The sequence below is a fragment of the Bidens hawaiensis genome, unplaced genomic scaffold (genome assembly GCF_021521415.1).
Source record: "Bidens hawaiensis isolate Kalapana, Puna unplaced genomic scaffold, B.hawaiensis_p1.1 tig00029107_1, whole genome shotgun sequence".
Taxonomy (NCBI): domain Eukaryota; kingdom Viridiplantae; phylum Streptophyta; class Magnoliopsida; order Asterales; family Asteraceae; genus Bidens; species Bidens hawaiensis.
Window position 1 is genome coordinate 53,909 of NW_027494802.1, and position 22,209 is coordinate 76,117.

The following is a 22,209-nucleotide window of genomic DNA, read 5'->3' on the forward strand; positions in this document are numbered from 1 at the left end:
CTTTTGTCACCAAGAAATCAATAGCTTTCAGGTGGACGTATTTTATTAACGTGGTTTAATAATATATCTTGGATTATTGTCTTATGGTCCAACTTATAGTATTTAAAAGTACCAAGTTCTTCATAAACCAGTTTATACTTAATTAAAACAATAAGGTAGTTACAACCAAATATCATATAACAAACAACTTAGAAGAAGACACATGACGATTGAGCAAGAAACACATCAACCAAGGTTACAACGTATCATCGAAACATGAAGCATAAGCTTAATAATAATAATAATAATAATAATAATAATAATAATAATAATTATTATTATTATTATGCAACAATAATAATTTAAAAGTTTAATAATAGTCTGACCAGAGCAATGTTGTAAAACTCCCGACTACGCGGCCGAGTACTCCCTGATTACTCCCCGCCTAGATTGAGTACTCCCCGCCTCGGCCGAGTACTCCTCAGGTATTTTCCAAGCAAACCCCAATACTCCTTAGTACTCGCGACTCCCCAGTTGACCGCCTAGGACCGTCTAACGACTTTTACAACCTTGGACCAGAGTGAGGCAACAGAGCTCTCCGAATTTGAGGAGTGCGGTAACCTAACACATAAGAAAGTCTCCGTTCCCAAAAAAAAATGAGCTAGCTAGAACTGTATGGCAACAAGGTGACTTCCTTTTTATCGCAACCATAAACGTCACAATAAGCTTGCAATGTTAACAAGAACACAGTTACAATGCTAACCATGAACGCCACAATCTTCCATGAAGATTCGACAAAACGCCCTAGAGCCTTCAAAACCACTACCAACCAGCTTGCTAGCTTCTTCAAGACCAAATATGTTCTCATCCTTATTCCATTGCCATAAACCTTATTAATTTCATTGATCACTTTAGTCAAGTGGGATTCCTTAGTCTTAAAGGCTGGTACAGAACTACTCATCCCTGTAAAGAGTTTCGCAACTTCATCCGCACCCATGTCACCTCGAATAATATTCGTACTTTTGAGGTACTTGGCATCATCCTTGGTCATGACTAGCCCACACATCAAACCCATGTATTCAATAAGCAGGAAGCTATCGGAGTTAGTGGTTAATGTTTCGTAAGCAATCAAGTTTCTTAATATGACCTCCGAGTCATTGTTCAATGTAATTATTGGCAAGTAAATATCTCTCCCACGAACGTGTATATTTCGAATGCCTTGGTCTGCTTCTAGGCTATGAAACTCGAATCCAACGCTATCATGAAGCGTGGAAGCGGAAGGGATTAGGGCAATTCGAGTTTGGGCGAAAGTTTCAATAGCGGAGACACTGGTCATAAACACTTGAGCAATTTGTTTCTCGGGAAGCTTTGAAAAGAAATTTAAACCATCATCAATAGCGGAAATCAACATAGGATGGTGGCCTTGGTCGTGGCCTTGATCATCTTGTTTTGGTAAAGGGACATTGTGTATGATTGAATAGTACATATAATGGAGAAGATGGTCTACAACATAAGGAGCTTGTGACTTTGAACACAACATAAGAGGTGAATGGAGCTCACAAAAAGCTCTATATATGGAAGGCGAAACGTACTAGTACTGCCCGAATAGGAAGTATTACCATTGCCTGATGATGGATGCAAAATATCGTCGATCACAGGAAACACTATATACGGAGTTTGGTTCTCTACCATCAATATATCTTGTGCCTCCAATCTTTTCATCGGACCAACTTTGGGTAATTCGGGCGAATGATCACTATCATATTTATAACTATAAGTACGGAACAGATTAAGCAAAAAGAGACCATCAATGGCGAAAATCATACCCAGCGTCGAATCACGATCTTCTAGAAACATGTCATAATATGAACGAAGCATAGGGGCAAAATCTAGAAATGTATTAAGGAGATTATCGTGTTTTTAAACTTTAGGACACTATGCATGATAGCTAGTTTTTTCTGCTCCATCTTCTTGTAGGGTTGTGGCCGAAAATGATGAATCGGTCCTAGCCCAATTTGTTGTGGTTCATAGGCCTCGGGTTTTTTTTGGGTTAGGGTTTTAGGTACATGAAACATCGAAACAGAAGAGGCCGGTAAAAATTCGCTATTGATGATTCATGATTTCGTTAACATCATACACCCATTGATCTTCTTTAGGGTCTGAAATCAATGATGTGTCTATGGAGGCCATATGGTGATGATGGTAACAGTTGGTGGTACTTATGATACATAAACTTATGGCATTGTGATATGTTTATATAATGCATAATTAGGTGTGAAGTTTGTGCTGCTTGCAATATAATAAGGTTAATTCGTTTAGTAAATTATTACTGTATTTCTTTGTTTTTATGATTATAATATAAGAAAATGCGTCATTCGGTTCTAGAATTAAATTAAGAATTTTAAAAATATGCATATAGAGACGAGGAGGCCTATATAATAGAATGGTGACTTATGTGTAACTTTTATCAGGACCTTTGCTCAATCTTTATATATGGTATTTTTTTTTCTGTCTTTTATCAACAGATACGTTATTTGTTATTTGTTATTTGATTTAATTTTACTTCAAACGGGTGCTTGCTTATGGATGTATGTAAAAAGTCTTTTTGGAAATATAAGCGATACACTACTTATAGGAATGATGAGGAAAGAAATCAAACCTGGATCACATAGAACACCTTCCTTACCACTTTACTAGGAATGAGCTAGGGATGGTATTGGTACCAACCAATACCGATCCTGAAATTTGAAAATATTTGGTACCGGTATCAGTTCGGTACCAGTATTTCGTACAAAACTCAGGAAATACCGATATTTTACCGTACCGATACCGAAAACTCAAAACTTGATACTGATGGTATCGATACCAAATCAGTACCGAATTCGATACCGATACCAATCAGTCACAGTATCGATAATACTCATACCTACACTGCTTCACTAGCTCATTAACTTTAAAATTTTTAACCCTAACCCAATGTGTCCTTGAATTAAATAAAAAGGTCAATCGTAAAAACTATGGATGCCAGCTAGCAGTTGGTGTAGTAGGTATGGATTTTTTTTACTAGGGGTGGGGTTCATAAAAATACAAATATGCCACTAATTGCGACAAACAAAACGTGGGTCCACCTTTTGTACTCACCATACTTTTCTTGATAAGTTTTATTTTAATAAATCTAAATACATATATAAAGTTAACATACTATAATATAATGTATAATGTATAATAATATTATATTTCCATATGTACTCCAATTGGCTCTAAATACATATATAAAGTTAACATACTATAATATAATGTATAATGTATAATAATATTATATTTCCATATGTACTCCAATTGGCTCAATAATATAATAACCATAATAAGTTAATCTTCTCAAAATACAACAAATGGCTAAAACCACAATTAGCTTATTCAAAATATATGACTAATGATTTCCTACTGGATCAAAGACGAAAATATCCCCAAGTGGTCCGTGACAAAACTAACCAACGTCTGGGTCGAGCTCGAACCACTGACCTGCACCAACGCCTCACGAGCCAACACCAACGTCCCCGAAATACTAACCAAAAACGTTATCGCCTTAGCCGCGGCCCGAACCTGCTTATCGGCCTCTTTCTTGATCCGAACACTCGGCACACTATCATAAACCTTATTCAACTCCGCCACAGTCTTTCTCAAGTTCGACTCCCCGCTCATATTCCCGAGCGACCGCCCTATCCCGTTAAACAATTTTACAATCTCCTCGTCTCTCAACTCGCCCTCGATAATATTCTGCTCGCGCAACACCTTCACGTCTTGCGCGCTATCGATAATCCCGCACATAAAATCCACATACTCCGTGAGCTCGAGCCCGAACCCACCCATTAAACTATTTTTCGCCATTAATTTTTCGTACGCCATCAGGTTTCGTAAAATAACCTCGGTGTCGAAATTAAGCTTGATAACGGGAAGATAAACGCTTCCGTTATCAAAGCTTATGTTTCGAATCCCTTCCTCGGTTTTCGACAACACGAACTTCACCCCGGCCGTATCGCCGAGTTCGGATACCGAGGGCACCCGAATCTCTTGAATCGAGGATTCCTCCCCCGTTTCGTACAATAATTTCTCGAGATTCTGCAGAATCCCGAGAAAGGGTTTAGCAGCCGGGATTATCCCGGCCGCTTGGATTACCGCTTCCATTAACTCTTCGGTCGCGGGTTTTTCATTCGGGACACTCCCGGGTTTCGTGAAACTAACGTCTCGCGAAACCTTTTCGTTGTTCACGATCGAGTGATACGTGTAACAAAGTAAATGGTTAACACGCGCGAAATCGATACTCTCTTTCGAGAGAATAAAAGGCGAATTCATTTGCGCGAAGTATCGAAACTTCGCTTCCCAAAAATCGTCAGCGCTTTCGCAGTTTTCGCTCTGCAAAAGCGTTTTTTCGATTTCTTTCAATACAACTAGGGGAATTTGGTTTTCTAACATGATTAAACCCTTTTCATCAATTGCAAAGCCTTTTTCTAAGTAAACTCCCAATTGGTCTAGCAAAAAGAGTCCATCGATAGCGAATAACCACGCGAACGCGTCCTCGTCCATCTCCGGGAACGTATCGTAGCAAGGCGAAACCACGGGTACGATATTTTTAATATTTTGGACTACTTGATCTTCAAGATCAGTAATTTGATGGGGTTTTAGGACACGCTTAACCGCGGTGAGTTTATTTTGTTGCATGTTCTGATAGAGCTCGGTCCGAAAATGATGTTTCGGACCGAGCCCTATACGCTGAGGCTCGTACGCCTCGGGTTTTTCGTCTTTAAGGGTTTTTGGGATTGAGAATATGGAAAGTGGTGGGGTGTCTATGGGTACGGCTATTTGGGTTTTTAAGGTTTTACGCATTTGATCGACCCATGGTTGGTCGCCGGTGGTCGGAGCAATGAAGGGGTTTACGGAAGCCATGGGTCAAGATTGGTTAATTGGAAGTGTACAAGTGTATGATGATGTTTGAGTAAGTGTTTGTTTTAAATGTACAAAACAAATGAGTTTGGTTGGTGCGACGTGATTCACGTGGTGCTTTAAGATATGGTTGGATTTTTTATTAATGAAGCATGTGATCCATTATTCAAACTAGAGATATTAAATAATGTAGCATGTGATAGCCAACACCCGCAATTATTGCCATGGTAACATATATATATATATATATATATATATATATATATATATTTTTTTTTCAAAGTAGTAGGTTTAAGAAGGAAAAAAGTGGTTTTTAGGTGTCTCATAATGGACCGAATTGATTTTAGGTGTTCAGCCAGTTAAGATGGCTGGATCATATTTATCTCTCATAGTGGCGTAAAACCTAATTATTACGTCCGGGTAGAATCTTACAAATCATGGACATGGGTAGAATCTACATCCGGGTTGCGATCAGTTCAGGATGTGCGAACAACATATTGACCACAACGCTATTAAAAATTTATATACGTGAGGTAGTGTGGAAGACTTGTAAATGGAAAGGTTGGATAATATACAGGGAAAAAGTGTGTGTGTGTATGCGGAATCAAAATTATCATTTCCTGTGACTTATTTTGCATAGAATACTAGTGAGAATAGTGTTCAAAAGATATTACATTCCGTCAACTAAAGTAATATTCTTTCAAATCAGATTTGCATCTTCAAAGGAGTACATCCATGAGTTTGGAGTGAATGAAAGTAGAAAGTTCAATCCAACTATTTCAGATGGTTGATATTATCTTTTGTTGCAACGTGACGAAATGGTGTGAAAGGGAATAAAGTAGGAGTTCAATTTAGCTATTTCAGATGGCTGGTCTCATCTCGTGCTACCACTTAGATCCAGACATCTGAGATAGCCGATCCAATCACCACAGACGTACACGTCGTCGCTTACATGGAAAGTCATTAGGAGAGATAAACCCAATCTAGCTATCTCAGATAGCTAGATAACTAAAATCCATTTGGTCAATGTCAGATACCCAAAAACCACTTTTTTCTTTATAAATCTATTACTTAAGAAAAAAATCGAATACATTGCCATGAAAACATTTAACTTTAATATCAGACTAACAAACTCACTTTTGTTTTTTCTTTAAACAATTAGTTTTTATAATACATTACAGTTTGCGTGCTGTGGATTTGGAGCCTGGCTTTTAATCATGAGGCATACAGGTTAACTATTATGATGTCCCATTAGGAACAAACTCATTAGAGTTCAAATATACTCTTTGGTGTCGAATTATGAACAAATGAATACTAACAACAAATTTGACTAGGCTTGAATTGGCCATAAATTTGGTAATTATTATCAAGTACTTGATGAATTTGGTGTTAATCCTTGGGTATTAATCAACTTTGGACAAGGGTTGACTGAATTTGGGAGCCAAAGCTGGTGAAGTGAGCTCATATGGTTTCCAATTCAAGCGATTGATCAATAAAATTATCCATTTTATTAGACGATTTACCTTATTTATCACGAGAAGAGTTTTGTGTAATCCTTCACTTTTTCAAATGTATAAGACATGGGTGTTGCTAAACGTATCCTACTTTACCAAAACTTTACTAAGCATACCCACTCTCTCATATTTTACGTTAATATGATTCAAACCTTTCTTGTTTCTTTCTTTTCATTTTGTTATCCTTTATTATTGTTATTCTTCAAGCACATTTATTTAATAACAAAAAACATTTTTCCTTATCCTTTATTATTGTTATATTCTTAAAAACATGTTTTTAATAACAAAAAACATTTTTTCTTATTTAACATAAACATTTTTTACTATTTAAAAATTAGTTTTCTTTTCTATAATTGTTTTATTTTTAAGAGTGTTTTTTCAAATATTGTTTTAGTGATAGCTTGTATATTTTAAAACAGTTTTCGTATTCTTTGTTAAATAACATTTTTTTTATCTATGTATATAATTTTTTTTTGATGATTAATATTTTAACATATAAATGGTGTTAGAGGGTATAATATATTAAATAAAATTGTTAAAGAATTGAAAGTTTAGAAAAAACTTATGACAAGTAAAATACGGGAATGCGTTCAACCTGACCCATAAGACATATGTGCTTGTAATTGCAAGTAATTTTGTAAATGGTCAAATCAACTTTTTTACTTTAATTATTTACTGAACTTATAAATATCCATATCTATTGTTCTAGTTGTATGTTGTCCACACTCGTAAGTATAAGGTTATAGATTCAAATCTTTACAAGTGTGAGATAAAAAAATTTTATTTTTTAAACAAATTGAAGAACCGGTCCATGACTGATGAGTTTCCAATTCATTTTCTTTTTTTACTACCATTTATGGTTGTAAAATCCCGACTAGTGTCAATTAATTGCTAGTCAGTACCCTATCGGTTAGTCACCGATTAATTGCTATTTAGTCAAAATCAATCAAAATTGAAAATTTTATATATAGAATTTGGTATATATATGTGTATTTGAAAAATTACACATAAATTCCAATCTGATTAAACTCTGCTGATCTTGATTAATCGACGGTTCCTATCTCATTTGCCGGACTAGCGGTAACGATGCTAAAACAATGCTTCCGTTCATATGGTAAAAGAAAGGCAAATGGCAATAATGGAGGATGGATGGCCACCTAATTAAGATAATTCAGAAACAATTGTGAAGATGAGAAATATCATCCGAAAATAACATGTAAGTAAATGATTGTCGTTTTTTGTTGATATTTGTCAAGTATATAACAAAAGAAAATTATTATTTAATTTAATTATACAAAAATATATACTAGTGTTTTATAATTTAGTTGATAAACGCTTTTATGTTTGTACTCTTTATGAATTATTCAATTTTTTTTTACTTGTAAAAGAAAATTTTGTAATAGCAAGTTCTAAAAATAAGAAATTACTTAATTTAGGTAACCAAAACTATAATAAAAATATTTTTAAAATTTGTTGGTAAACCTTCGACTCTCATGCTCATACAAAGTTTCTAATTTCACGTCTTATATACTAAAATACATATTTTCGTAAATCTTTTTTTTTTTAACTTAAAATCGTTCTAGCCACTGAATCATGTCACCGCTTTCGACCGCTACATATAAAAAACTTATCCGTCAAACTAGTAGGATTCAACCCTAAAACTGGTGAGTAGTCAGATTCCCTCAAACGGGCAGGATTTTAACAACATTGAAAGCAAGGACGCCTCATTATAAATATCATCCCGTGCAATAATTTATGTAGCTTGTATAAGTCAAAGCTAAAGATAATGTGTCGTGACCTTCACCTCTGGCCGGTCCCATAAGCAAACAATGAATACGGCAAACTGTCAAACAACATTATTGCTTATAAAAAATATATATTTTTTATTTTATGAATAAACTATAAGTTTATTATCAATTTGATGCTAAAACAAGCCTTTAAATCTAGCTCTAATCTTTGCTCAAGATATAGATGTTTTATAATTGTATACATTTTTACATGTTATCGCAGTTCAACATTTTTAAATGATAGTTTAAACAAAAACAAATTACCTTATTTATTAAACTAAAAACAAGATTATTTATTTATATTGTTCAGCACACTATAATTTAGAATGGATTTAAAAAGAAATGCATTTCTTCTGTTTGTTTATGAGAATATGATATAGATGTCGTGGTCTAATAAAAACAACTAAATTATCGTGTTTAATTACATATATACTAGTATGGGCAATTAAGGTCATTATACTGAGAATCAGTGAAAATTGTTATGTTGTTAATTAAACTGACGTATGCAAATGATGTCAAATGTTCTTTTATGACAGTTGTAAAAACAATTGTATAAACGAATTACTTTCAAGTTTTAAAACAAAAACAGCTGGAAGGAAAATCAATCACCGCATGTTTAGGTTTAGCAAATAACCAGTTCAACTAATATAATTCTAGATAGGAAATTTCATAGACATGATTTTGTTTAAATTGTTCTTGTGAGTTCAGTTAATTAACCAATCCAACATCAAATTATTCCCAATAAATAAAACCGAGAAATGGTCCTGAGTAAAATTAGAAAGAGCCAAAATGATTAAATAAATCAAACAAACAATTGGCAAAAGGCTATACAATTCTTTTGTAATTCCCTTTTTGTTGCATTAGCCCAATAAATGTTCTGGCCATACAATACGAGCCCAAACATCACAAATTTATTTAAGAATTAATTACCAATAACAATGAGTGAATTGTGCTTATCATCCTCACGGTTTATTCAAATCTGCCATTTTAGTCTAAAAGTTCAAAATACTATTTCCGTCCCTATGGTTTCGTTTTCATTGCAAATTTTGTTCTTCTTGTTAACCTATTTTGGACTAAAATAGTAGATTTTAACAAACCGCAGGGACGAAAATTGCAACAAAAATGAAACCTTTTGAACGAAAATTGCAATGAAACCTTAGGACAAAAATAGCAAATTTTAAACTTTTGGACTGAAATAGTAAATGCAAACAAACCGAAGGAATGAAAACACAATTCTCTCAATAGCAATTCTAACCATTATTTTCCACTTTGAACTAGTTACATGTACTTTGTTGTTAGTATATTATTACTATTACTATTATTATTACTTTTATTATAATAATAATAATAATAATAATAATAATAATATTGTTTTAAGCTCGTTTATTTATAACCTAATCAATAAAAAAACAACTCAAAGCTATACATTTAATAACAATATCGATGCATTTTTAATTAACATATAATATCAGTACCAAAAATGCACCGATCAGAATACCATGTTGTTATGAAGCCGCCATAATAATGCCACGGATAATGTTCCTTTTCTTGTTTGACACCAAGAAGGAATCAATCCAAACCAAAATACCCGAAGAGACCTAACCAAGATTGGAGAAACATCTAACCATGTAGTAATTGAATTCTACATTCTAGCCGCGATCCCACATTGACGAGATGTCAACCCCTCGTACAACCATATTTGGTCTAGTTGAAAGACGATCTATATTCGAAACCCACCATGAAAGAATGTTGACCTAGATAGACATAAAGCGGTTCTATCTAGTTGAACGACCCGCATTTGGTGAGAGCATGCAATTAATACGTCTGCCAATGGAATTTTTAGTAATCATCTGCATCAGAGGCCCACACCCAAGAATCTAAATCATCAGAAAAAGTAATCTGATTGGTAATCTCTTAATGATAAAATCAAATTTAGACTTTAAATATTTTCAATATATTTTAAATGTTTTAATAAAATTATCGTCATCTAATTCTTCAAACCAATTCGATGATCCAACCAGTCGAATCAGTGTTTCCATAAAACTGTTGGTTGATGACATGTCCAAATATATATAATTGTTGATTCGTTTGTATATTTGATTAACCAATGCATGGGTAAGGTTAAAATGAAAACTCACTTGAGTTGTGAAAACCCGCGAAAACCCTATGTAATATCGTTTTTTTTTGTTACATGCAATATATGTTGTAACATTTAATACAAAACATCAAAAAAAATATTTTGCTATTTTTTAACATTTTTATACTAGTTTTTATATATGTTTTCAAGAGAGAAAAAGTTATATTTATATTTACATTTTTTATTCACTTTAATTGTGGACCACAAGATTTAAACATTAATTAAAAACGTGTGGTTAAGAATGGGTTTCTAGAGTTTTCACAACTTAAGTGAGTTTTCATTTTATACTTAGCCACCGATGCATAATGCATATATGTGAACATCATCATCATCATCATCGTACTCAGTATATCCCACCAATAGCAATGCTATGGTAGGGTCTGAGGAGGGTAAGATGTAGACAACCTTACCTCTACCCCATAGGGATAGAGAGGCTGCTTCCGATGAGACCCCCGGCTCGAATATATGTGAACATCATATGTGAAATAGTCATGGTTCACAAGTGAACCGTACTCGTAGTCTTATTTTATATTGTAGTTGCAAACTGTTGATGGTATATATTTATCTAGAAGTTGTAGAGAAAATATCTTTCCATAGTTATAAAAATTTGTTAAATTAGGCTCTGGTCTTGAAAATCATGCTACATCCTTGATATTATTTTGGATTGTACGTGCACTACAAGAAATCTTGTCTAATAAGACGAAATCACGTGATACACATTCGATGCTATCGATTGTGAACGAGAATGAAAAAATCTGCTGCATTGTGTGGTTAAAGTATCTTGGTATTGTTGCAGGATTTCATAAGGCTACATCTAGGCCTGTAAACGAACCAAACGTTCGTTAAATTGTTTGTGAACCGTTTGGCGGGAAGTTCGCTTATTAAACAAACATAAACAAAAAATTTGTGCTCGTTTAATTAAATGAGTGAACACGAACACATTTCCGTTCGTTCATTTATGTTCATGAACGTTCGTTTATGTTTGTTTATTTATATTTGTTTATATATTAATAGAAAATAATTAAATATTATATGGATAAGCCATATACTTAAAGGTTTTATATTTGTTAAATTTTGTTCATTTAAGTGTTTTCATTTATATTCGTTTATATTTGTTTATGTTTTTATATACATTTGTCCATATAATGCTCATTTATATTCGCTTATCTTTGTTCAGTTATGTTCGTTTAAATTTTAAACAAACGAACACAAATGTTCATTTTTTTAAATAAACGAACATGAACATAAATATTTGTTCGATTAAGTGTTTGTGTTCGTTTAAAGTTAAATGAATGAACATGAGCATGCTATTGTTCGTGTTTGTTCGATTCGTTTACATACTTTCATTATTCGCATTGATGAATACATCAGTCTCAATTTCTAGCCTTTTGCTGATTTTATTTGTGTTCGTGAACACACTCACTTCCTTAATGAATGAACACGAACATAAAACCTTGTTCGATAAGTGTTCGGGAACATATTATTTCCTTAGCAAACGAACATGAACAAGGCTTTATTCATGTTAGTTCGGTTCCTTTACAACCCTAGCTACATCTAAGAATAAAACCGATCTTAATAAAACTTGAAAATAAAGACATTAGATCATATTTCAACATAAAGCCAGTGGCATAAAATTTTAAGATTTCAACAACTAATAACACAAACAAAAATAAGTAAACAACATGATGGAGAAAGTTAACATACAAGTTAAATTAACATGCTAATTGGAAGAATCACATAGAGTAATTATATTTTTAAGTTGTGTAATTATATAATTACATCATAGTGTAATTACACTACACTATAATTACACTATGTTATAAATATAATTACATTATTTGATTCTCACAGTTAGAATGTTAATTTAATTTGTATTTGATTCAAACCCACAACATGATTAATATAGCTATTGTTTAGATAATTTCACTCGGTGGTGGTTCCCTTGGACCGAAGTAGGAACGAAGTAAACCACCCAACCTGATCTGAATAAAACGAGCCACCCTCATGTGGTATGAATCCGAGCCATAAACCTTCAAAAACACCTCGCGAAACAAGAGCAGTGTGCTCGCAACGCTAATGATCAATGTGATAACCTTGATCGAAGACATAAATCGCCTCTCAATCCTCCTTAGAACCCAAATCCTCGGTGTGCTTTCGTAGACCATGTTTAGTTGAGCCACTGTCTTCCTCAACTCAGAGTCGTCATTCATTTTAAGACGCGATTTCCCTATCCCATTAAACAATTTAACAATCTCCTCATTGTCCAAATCGCCTTCGATGATCTTCTGCTCGCGTAGCAACTCAACGTCTCTCTCCTTGTCGATTATCCCACACAAGAAATCCACATATTCGGTGAGCTCAAGACCATATCCATCCATAAAGTTGTTCTTTGCCATTAGCTTCTCATAAGCCATCAAGTTTCTCAAAACAACCTCCGAATCGCGATTAATAGTCATTAGAGGGAGATAACAATACCTCACTTTCCCTTGGACAAAGTTTATGTTTCGTATGCCTTCGTTTTTAGGCGACAAACGAAACTCCACACGGGCAACTTTGCGTAGTTCTGAAACCGAAGGCACCTCAATCTCGTCGGTTGTTGGTCCCTCCGTGATTTCAGGAAACCTTTTCATTATAAATTCAATGACTTGCCGAATAGGTTGAGCTCCGGGCATCACTCCAGCAAATTGCATAACAGCTTCAAATAGTTCTTGCTTAGCCTCGGTTTCAGACTCCGAATCACTTTCAGGGTTCGTGAAATCGACTTCTCTAGGTATCAATTTTTCGTTGTTCACGATGGACTTATACATATAATCAAGCAAGTGGTTAGCTCGATTAAAATCGATACTCTTGTGAAAGCACAAACAATTGAATGTGACTTACAAAAATACCTAAACTTGGCTTCCAATGAATGTTCTTGCTCATTAGCCTTTGGTCCCAATAAGGCCTTTTGTATCTCCTTCACCACCACAAGCGGAATCTGGTTCTCTAACATAATCAAATCATTCGCCACATCATTTGCGCCAGGCGCATACCCATCATCTGAATAAGCATTCAGCTTATCAATCAAGAACATTCCATCAATAGCCAACAACCATGCCAACATATTGTCATCCGCATCATGGAACAACTCGTAGCAAACACGAACCAACGGGATAATCTTTTTAACCTTTTCCACTATTTGTTCTTCATAGTCAAGAACTTGATGAGGCTTCACTACCCTCTTCACCGCGTTTAGCTTCTTCTGCTCCACCTTGTTATAGAGCTAGCGCTGAAAATGGTTATTTGGCCCGAGGCCTACTCGTTGAGGTTCGTACGCCCCGGCTTTTCTGATTTTATGATTTTGGGGACTTCAAATATGGAAACTGGAGGTGTATCTATTGTGATTGCAATTTGTGTTTTTAGGGTTTTGCTGATCTGATCCACCCATGGTTTCTGACCAGGGGTCGGATTTAAATACGGGTTTAAAGAAGCCATTTGATATACTCCCAAAATGGGTTCTCATGAAATGATCCAAGATGTAACACTATGACTTTATATTGTATATAAGCTCAATTGCTTCACGTGCATGGTTAAACATGTAAATATTATTTATTTGAATATGTATAGTTCAGGTGTGAAAAATGTGCTGAAATTTCATAGAAGAATATATATGTATATTTTGTATACACTATCTTCATTTTGCAAGATGATAAAATAGAGAAGATAGGGATCATTACTGGCCACAAAGAACAAGATTAATATTGGATAACTAGTGATTATACCATCCAATCAAAACTGGTGGTGTGTTTTGAGTAATCTAGTGTATATCTCTTCTGTCTTGACATGGAAAACAAGACGAATTGGTCCCTAGCTAGTACAAAACTACAAGTCCAATATTAGATCACGGGGCTAAATATAAGATGGTGTTGGAAAATTGGATAATGCGAATGGAAATTTGTTACATTATTAATATTAAATTCTTTATGTCACTTGTTTGATTTATTAGAATTTATATTAATATTAAAATCTTCATATGGTAAAAAACTATTGAGTAGAGCTATTTATGAACTTGATTAGTTTTTATTAAACTTTATGTCTCTAATTAAATTTTTAATTAAGAGAGATTATTCACCATCTATAACTCTTATACATAGTAGGTTATGTGCCTCATTTTTGATAATGCTAGAAAAATATAAGCTTGAAAAAACAAGAAAAAATGTATGCATACATGAAGTGTTCTTGGTAAAGAAGAAAGTTTTGAATACCCAGATGTTGAGAACCTATAGAGATGAGTTTTTCTATTCGATTCATCTACCTTTTCATTCTTTTTATTTTTTCCACAAGTTCTAACACTACAATTACCTGATGCATGTAACCTCGGGCGCGTGGACATCTCCGGCAGTACAAACTGCTTCGGCTGTTGTACCATGGGAGACAGACGCGTTGTCTTATGTAAAGGCGTGAAATCTGTTTTAAGGGAAGCGTGTTAAACACGTGCCTCAGCCTCAACCGTCAACTTTGGTTTTGTTCATTCTTGTAGCCAAAGAGACTACTAGAAGTCGTTGTTGTGTCAGAGAGAATACAAGAAGATATTGCTGAATAACAAGTTGAAGACTTTATCATTTGAAGTTCTTGAGTTGATTCATTTAACATATTTGTTATATGTTTCATTGTTTATTTTTATTTTTGTATTACGGTATTTGTACTATTTATTTTCTCATGTTAATAACGAGAGTATCGCTATTATTTGTATTAATTTAATATAATAAGTGATCCATATTCCTACAGATAGGTACCAACATTTTAACCAAAATTGATTTCCAAATTAAGTAAGATTATTGATCTATACTATATATCGTTCATTCTAGCCAAGATTTTTTTTAAATCCTAGCAAACGCAAACTAACACGAAAAAATTATGGATGTAACAACGTTTAGTACACGATGAGTATATACATAACTTTAAATGATAAGTATCTTCGTTTAAACATTTTTTTAAACGTGTTATACAGGGCTATATATGATATCAGACCCTTCTTAAGTTCTTAGGCTAACAACCCTTTTTATTAAACTTGTAAATAAACAACTTTTTTCATGACCCAAATGGTTTATCAAACCAAATACTTCAACATTATTTTAAAAGTGTTATACTCGATCTCTTCTGTTAGTGGTTCTGCTCTCCATTACTTATAAAATCAATAATGCTAGACAAATGTCTACCATCGTGCTCAGACCCTCGGCGTCCAAGAAGGGAGACACTTCATAACAAATTAACCAAGATACCATTAGGTCAAATGCTCTTTAATGAGTCTCAATTATATATCTATCTAGCTATACTATTAAAGCAAAATGATTGTTTCACATGGCATCATTATAGAGTGTCCACATTGGATTCCACATAAGCAATTTCCTTAAATACATTTTTCATATAATTAACATTTAATTAACATTCATTAAAATGCATAGCAATTTATTTAATACATAAAACCCTTTATCTATTATTTTTCATTTAATTACCATTCTCAAATTATAGCAACTATTCATATAAATTTATAAACACTAATATTTAACCTTTTAAAATTCAATATAAAATTCTTTATTAATTTTATGTAATATTCATTTAAATCAATAACAAAGTTTGACTATATAAATCAATACAATGGCTAAAATTTTGGAAAATTATTAAATGGTGAAATCAGGATAAATCTTTTATTTTTTTATATATATGTAATTCAATTTTAATAATTTAAGTTATAATTTGATTTAAATAAATATAAAATAAAAGTTATAAATAAAAATTATTATATGAAATAACTGGATTTACGAATTACATATAATAATTTTTATTTTTATTATAATTTTCACCCGTGTGAAACACGGGGCCTAACCTAGTACTATATATAATACATAAGGCAAGGGTAAACTAAGACACTTGATTTTAAGAGTTTTACAAATGCTAATGCATAAAATATATGTGTAAAGGGGTAAACTTGTCTTTTAAAAACAATTCACCAAACTTACAAGTTTGCCCCCTCACCTTTTACCGTATTATATTTTTAATTTTAATCTTAAGCTAACTTCCCACCATTATTTATAAGCAACCATAAATTTTTCGTATGCTAATATTTTTGTAAAAAAAAGTGTACCATAAAATCAAGCATTTTATTCTCTTTAATTTGAGTATGATATTGTTATAATTTTTTCAATTTTTAAAAAATTAATAAGTTACGTAAGGGTGCTCGATGCCTGTTTTTGATGGTTCGTAATTTAAACTTGTGAGCCCAAACAATAGTATCGATTTTTCGTCGTCCAAACCATAATTGAATCATTGAAAATTGAAGCCGAATCGTTACCAACTCTCTTATATATAACAAAATAGGAAAAATGATAATTTTAGCAACATAAATGGTAAAGATTAATAGAACACATAGGATGCGAAATTATAATAAGAACGAGGATGATAAAAAATCATACTGAAATTAGGTTAATTAAAAGTTATAATAGTCATGTATACTTGTATTAAAAAAGGCTTTGTTCAATTATATCTTAACTATATCTAATATATATAAAAAAACTTGTCAAATACAAAATAATAAAAGAGATTAAAATGCATACAACATTTAAGTTTGGTCTGATTTCATATTGCCGGTTTTAGCATAAGCCGTGAACCAAACCGTTAGCTACGGTTTGAAAATTTTGAAACCAACCAACCGAGTGAATTAAAGTAAAAAAAAGATTGACCGTGAAACCAAACTGATGACCGGTTTAAAAGGTTTAAAGGCTTTAAACCGAACCATGAACACTGTTAATTGTTATGTTATTCGCAGGGTTTGCGTTTGGACACCCACCATATTGTGCGGGCACCCGACTAGTATATATATATGTGTGTGTGTAGGTAGGAAAGTTACGTTTCAACTGATTCACCGGATGTGCAACACTAACGCTTCTTGTACTAGTTAAATTCTTGAATTATGTTTCCATTCTAGCAACTAGCTAGTCTCTTGCTAATGTCCTTTATAGTATTTTCGTCATATAAAAAAAGTAAAGTAAAAAATTATTTTCATAGTTGAATTTAGTCCGCTAGCTTGATTGGTGGAAAAAAGGGTGCTTAGAAAATAAAACACAAAAGTATTTCATATTATTTCATTTGAAGAAAAGAAATCACAAGACTATACAATGTACAAACCTGCCATATACATGCTTAAACAAGTGTAGCAAATGAAAGAATCAAATAACTAAAACATGTTATGAAACAAATATTTACTTATTCTTGTCTAGCTGCCGCCGCGAAAGAGCCTAGGACAGCCATAGAACTCGCAAAACAAGTAAAACAACAACAGCAACATCAACATAACACTCAACAAATGAGCAGCCACCTTCCATAAGAAAAACCACCTTTTCTTCATGAACTTAAACATCCTGACTGACAACCTCTTCTTGTAGTACTTATTAATCTTGGCAGCGGTCTTGTTACCCGGCATTCCTGGTCGTTTTGTTTATCCCATTGAATAGCCCGGCTATCCCATCGTTAGTTAGTTCGCCTTTAACAATCCCTTTTTCCTTTTTGCTTCCTCAGCACTATCGATAATTCCACTTAATAGATCGATGAATTGTGACAATGAGGGACCGGAATTTGAATAGTTCATAGTGGTTTCATAAGCAACCAAGTTCCTTATTATTACCTCTGAGTTAAGATCTAGGGTTATTACTGGCAAATATAAAGTAGCTTCTTCTTCCACAAACTTAATGCCCCTTATACCCTCACTTGTTGGCTTGAATGTTATACCAGCATAGTAGTGTAGTGAGTATACAGATGGTATTTTAATCTCCTCCACCACTGGACCTTCATTGTTATCACGATCCTTGACAGCTTTTAGGCCTGAAATGGTCAATATTTTATCCCATGGTATGTCTTGTATAACCTGGACTGGCTTCAATATTTTTCTACCAATCCCAAACTTCATGGCTAGCTTTGTTATCTCACCAATATTATCACAAGCTGAGTTCATATCCTCCTCAATGTCCTCCAAATCCTGTGAACTATTTCGGCTTTCGGAACTCTCTCCTTCTTGAGAAGATCTTTCGGTTTCAGGAAAACCGTTGACTATCAAATGGTACATGAGATCCAACAAATGCAAGTGGCTTGTTTCATTGTAAGAGCTTGAAGCCATTGATGACATTAGGAGTGGAGAGTTTGCTCGACAAAACCGCTCCATCATCAAAACCAGCTCCGATTCATCAACATCTGTTCGGATAAACCCGTTTTCATTATTCTATAAATTTCTCTCAATACAACAAATGGGATTTGATTTTCTTGCAACATTAAGTCCCTAGAAAGGATGGTGTCTCCTGCCACCTTTCTATTTCCAACCAAATCAAAATGTTCTTGCAAAAGATTAATCAAGAATAAACCATCTATCGCGACAATCCAAGATAACGTATTGTCATCCAAGTCCAAATAGCTATGGTAGCAACCTCGGACAACATGATCGAGTTCTTTAAGTTTCTTGATTAATATTTCTCGAAACTTGGTTTTTCCTTGACCATCGAAAAACGACTTAGCACACGAAATCTTGTACCGTTCCATATGATATAAATGTGGAACCATGTGATGATATGGACCTAGAGCAATCATATGAGGGAGATAAGCCTCGGGTTTAAAGACGGTAATCGATTTTGGAATATTGAAAACACAAACAGGGTTTTCAGTGGAAATATCAATCGAAATTTCCCGGATGAATTTCTTGCTAATTTGATCAACCCATCTTTGTTCTTTGGAGGCTGAAGAGAATATTGTGGTTGTGGTCATGTTTGCTCTTTGGAGGCCAAAGAGAAAGATGTTAATGGCAATGTGATTAACACATTATTTCCAAGATTATGCCTCTTTTATAGGTTTTCTGTATTGTAAAGTCAAATATCAACATATGGTTTAAGATATCATTATCATTCTTGTTACGTCTTTTGACATATTCATACGTACGTACTTACCTTATAACTTTCAAAATTCCATGCATATAATTAATGTATTCTTTTCTTGCAACCAAAGTAACATAAACGTCTATGTAAGCTATCCAAGTTTTGGTCTCACGCAAGAGAAGCAGTCGCAACAATTGTGACCATTTTTTATGGTTGCAAAGTCCAGTTGCATATTAGCAGCAACTGGAACAAAGCAATTATGACAATTACGACGTGTATTTTTTCCACCGCATTTTCATTTACCGCAGGATTATTGCTACCGTTTGCGACCCAGATAACCCAAATTTCTAGTAGGGCACCGTACCATGCTCTTCATGAATCGCTTTATAGTCATGGGCGGACCTATGGTATAGGTGGTGGGGTCGGCCGTCCTTTGTGAAAAAAAATATATTTAGCGTTATACACACGATAAAATCCCGGCCGACCCCTGTAAAATATTGTAAATTAGAGAAGAAAAAAAGATTGATCTAAAACCCACCGGAATTTTTATTCCGACAAGAATTATCGTTGCAAGTTTTTGTAACAATTGAGTGGGAGAGATGGAACCAAGATATTTACTATTTTGCCTTTTTATGTAGGCTAGCCTAGATATAAAGATATAAGAGTTATTTCATTTACAAGTACTTCAGATTTCTTTTCCTTGGTCATTTCAAAGAAAGATGTGAAAAAATTAATAAAATACTTCATAGTTAAAAATAATAGAAAAAAAGAGAGTGATAGTTTTGATTACTTGACTTTTTAGCTATCAATTAAAGTATTTATTCTTTCTACTTTATTATCCTACTCAATAATTTTTAAAATTAGTAAAAAGTTAATATACGTTAAAAATGTAAACGCATACATAATGAGTTTCCCGTTAAGAGTTTGTCTTCGCCATTATACACCCAAACGATATCAATAGTACGTCTTTAGCTACATAGTTTTTCTTATGTGATTTGAATTTAAACCAGGCTCAACATCAATTTAAACTTAACGTGCAAGTAATCATCATTTTGATTTCAAATACTACTATTCAACTTTATAATTTTATTTATTTATATAATATGTATTTTATCCATTTTTAAATGTATTATATTATTTTGTGCATAACTTGTATATATTTTATCGTATACGTAAGTTAGTGTATTTTTGCAACTAGGGCTCAGGGCAGCGTCATCTAGGTCAGTCTGGCGATTGATGAAATTTTTTTATGTGTTTATAATTTAATTTTTATTTTTTTATTATGTGACCCGACCCGTCCTGGACGAACCGAAAATTTTGTAATATACAGTGTTATTAGACGATTGACCCTCTATACTTTCAACCCATGTAAAAAAGTTTCTGGGTCCGCCACTCTTTATAGTCACTCTGCATTCAAGCGGCATGGTTGCTAGGGCTGTCACTGTTATCTGAAACCCGACCTGAAAAAACCCTTACCGGAACCCGAACTAACCCGACCCGAAGAACCCGAACCCAAGAAAATACTAGCCCAAACCCGAACCGAAGTAATTTGAGTTGGTTCTCGGGTTTGATTTATAAGTTTCAGGTCAACTCGAAAAACCCAAATAAACTTCTAGTTTTAAAATTAAATATATTTTTATGTAAAATAAGCTAAGTCTTAGCCACTAAAGTTATCATAATCTAATTTTAATCGACTGTTGTCATTTTAACTATTATAGATCGATTATTTATTATTAATTTATGTAACACCGTGAAAATACCTCATCTAGTTTTGGGCCAATAATGTCAAGATTTGAAAGTTAAGGGGCTAAAAATGCCAGTTCTGAAATTTAAAAGACTGAAAATGAAAATTTTGGGTTTTTAGACCCATCGCGCTACGCGATGGTCCTCTGACTAACTTCATCGCGCTACGCGACAGAGAATCACACAATTCAAGAAAAAGGGGGGTGACGCGCTACGCGACGGCCAAACTCAACTGGTCCATCGCGCTACGCGATGACCATGTTAAGTAACCTGGGACACGTGGCTAACCACGTGTTAACATGTGGCAGCTTCTGATAATTGCGGCGTCGCGCTACGCGACGGCCTTGGGGAAAAGGCCATCGTGCTACGCGATGCTCTTCAAAATCTGCCTATAAAAGGGCAGCTACGGGCTCAGCTCTTTCATCCCGATTTTCACACTCATTTTCACACATTTAGCTTAAATAAGCGTGCCTGGAAGTGCTGAAGTGTCGAGAGCTGATTTCACAAAGAAACAGGGCGTTGTTACGCTGTTTAACGAACTGCTGATCTCGTAATCAAGATACGAGCTGAACTGCTGCTGAATTTCTCATCTTTTGTTCTCGTCTAGCCGGATAAGGTAGGATTAGGATTAAGTAAGCCTGTTATCTAGTTATTAACACCTGGTTATGGTTATAGTCGTTAAACTGTAATTATTTTCAAGTGATGTTTTAAAAAGCAAAGACGTTGCTTCCACGTGAAGTAATGTTATTAAGATTATTATTTTGACGGGCATGTAATAACTGGAAGGGGGTATCATTAGTAGACTCTTCTTGCCTAAGGAAAGCAATTCGTACAAATCCCAATCAACCGCGGGACCCGTTTGCTTACCTGGAGAAGTTTGCCAACGTGATATCCTTTATTAGGCCAAAGCGTGCTATTCCAAACGTCATATGTAAATCCAAAGTATTTTCATAAAACGACTATAACTATACTAAGGTTAGATCAGACATTAAGTCTGCTGATCAGACCTCGAGTCTGCTGAATTGAATCAGACATGAAGTCTGCTGATCAGACCTCGAGTCTGCTGAACTGAATCAGACTTCAAGTCTGCTGATCAGACCTCGTGTCTGCTGAACTTTAACAGACTTAAAGTCTGCTAAATAGTATCAACTAGATACTTATGCATGCCTATTATGAATATAGGTTAATAGCATACTGAAGTCAAGGAGGTTGAT

At 34.0% G+C, this 22,209-nt stretch overlaps 3 protein-coding genes and 1 pseudogene across 3 annotated transcripts; all 4 read right to left on the reverse strand.

The window, feature by feature from the left end:
* Positions 1-640: 640 nt before the first annotated feature.
* Positions 641-2,084, reverse strand: LOC143578266 (putative UPF0481 protein At3g02645; the record flags this gene model as incomplete). Its single annotated transcript, XM_077061899.1, has 3 exons — positions 641-1,570; positions 1,669-1,750; positions 1,870-2,084. Coding segments are annotated over 3 exons (1,227 nt in total), but the record flags the coding sequence as incomplete, so codon positions are not given.
* Positions 2,085-3,382: 1,298 nt separating this feature from the next.
* Positions 3,383-4,923, reverse strand: LOC143578263 (putative UPF0481 protein At3g02645). Its single transcript, XM_077061896.1, has one exon. It carries the CDS (start codon positions 4,921-4,923, stop codon positions 3,421-3,423), a length of 1,503 nt encoding a protein of 500 aa, XP_076918011.1. The 3' UTR covers positions 3,383-3,420.
* A 7,348-nt stretch (positions 4,924-12,271) lies between these two features.
* LOC143578274 (putative UPF0481 protein At3g02645) lies at positions 12,272-13,832 on the reverse strand (annotated as a pseudogene).
* Positions 13,833-17,868: 4,036 nt separating this feature from the next.
* Positions 17,869-19,145, reverse strand: LOC143578267 (putative UPF0481 protein At3g02645). The gene is made up of 2 exons (XM_077061900.1): positions 18,693-19,145; positions 17,869-18,609 (listed from the first exon to the last, which is right to left on the reverse strand). The coding sequence occupies exons 1-2, from the start codon at positions 19,143-19,145 to the stop codon at positions 17,869-17,871; spliced, it is 1,194 nt and encodes a 397-aa protein (XP_076918015.1).
* Positions 19,146-22,209: the final 3,064 nt, after the last annotated feature.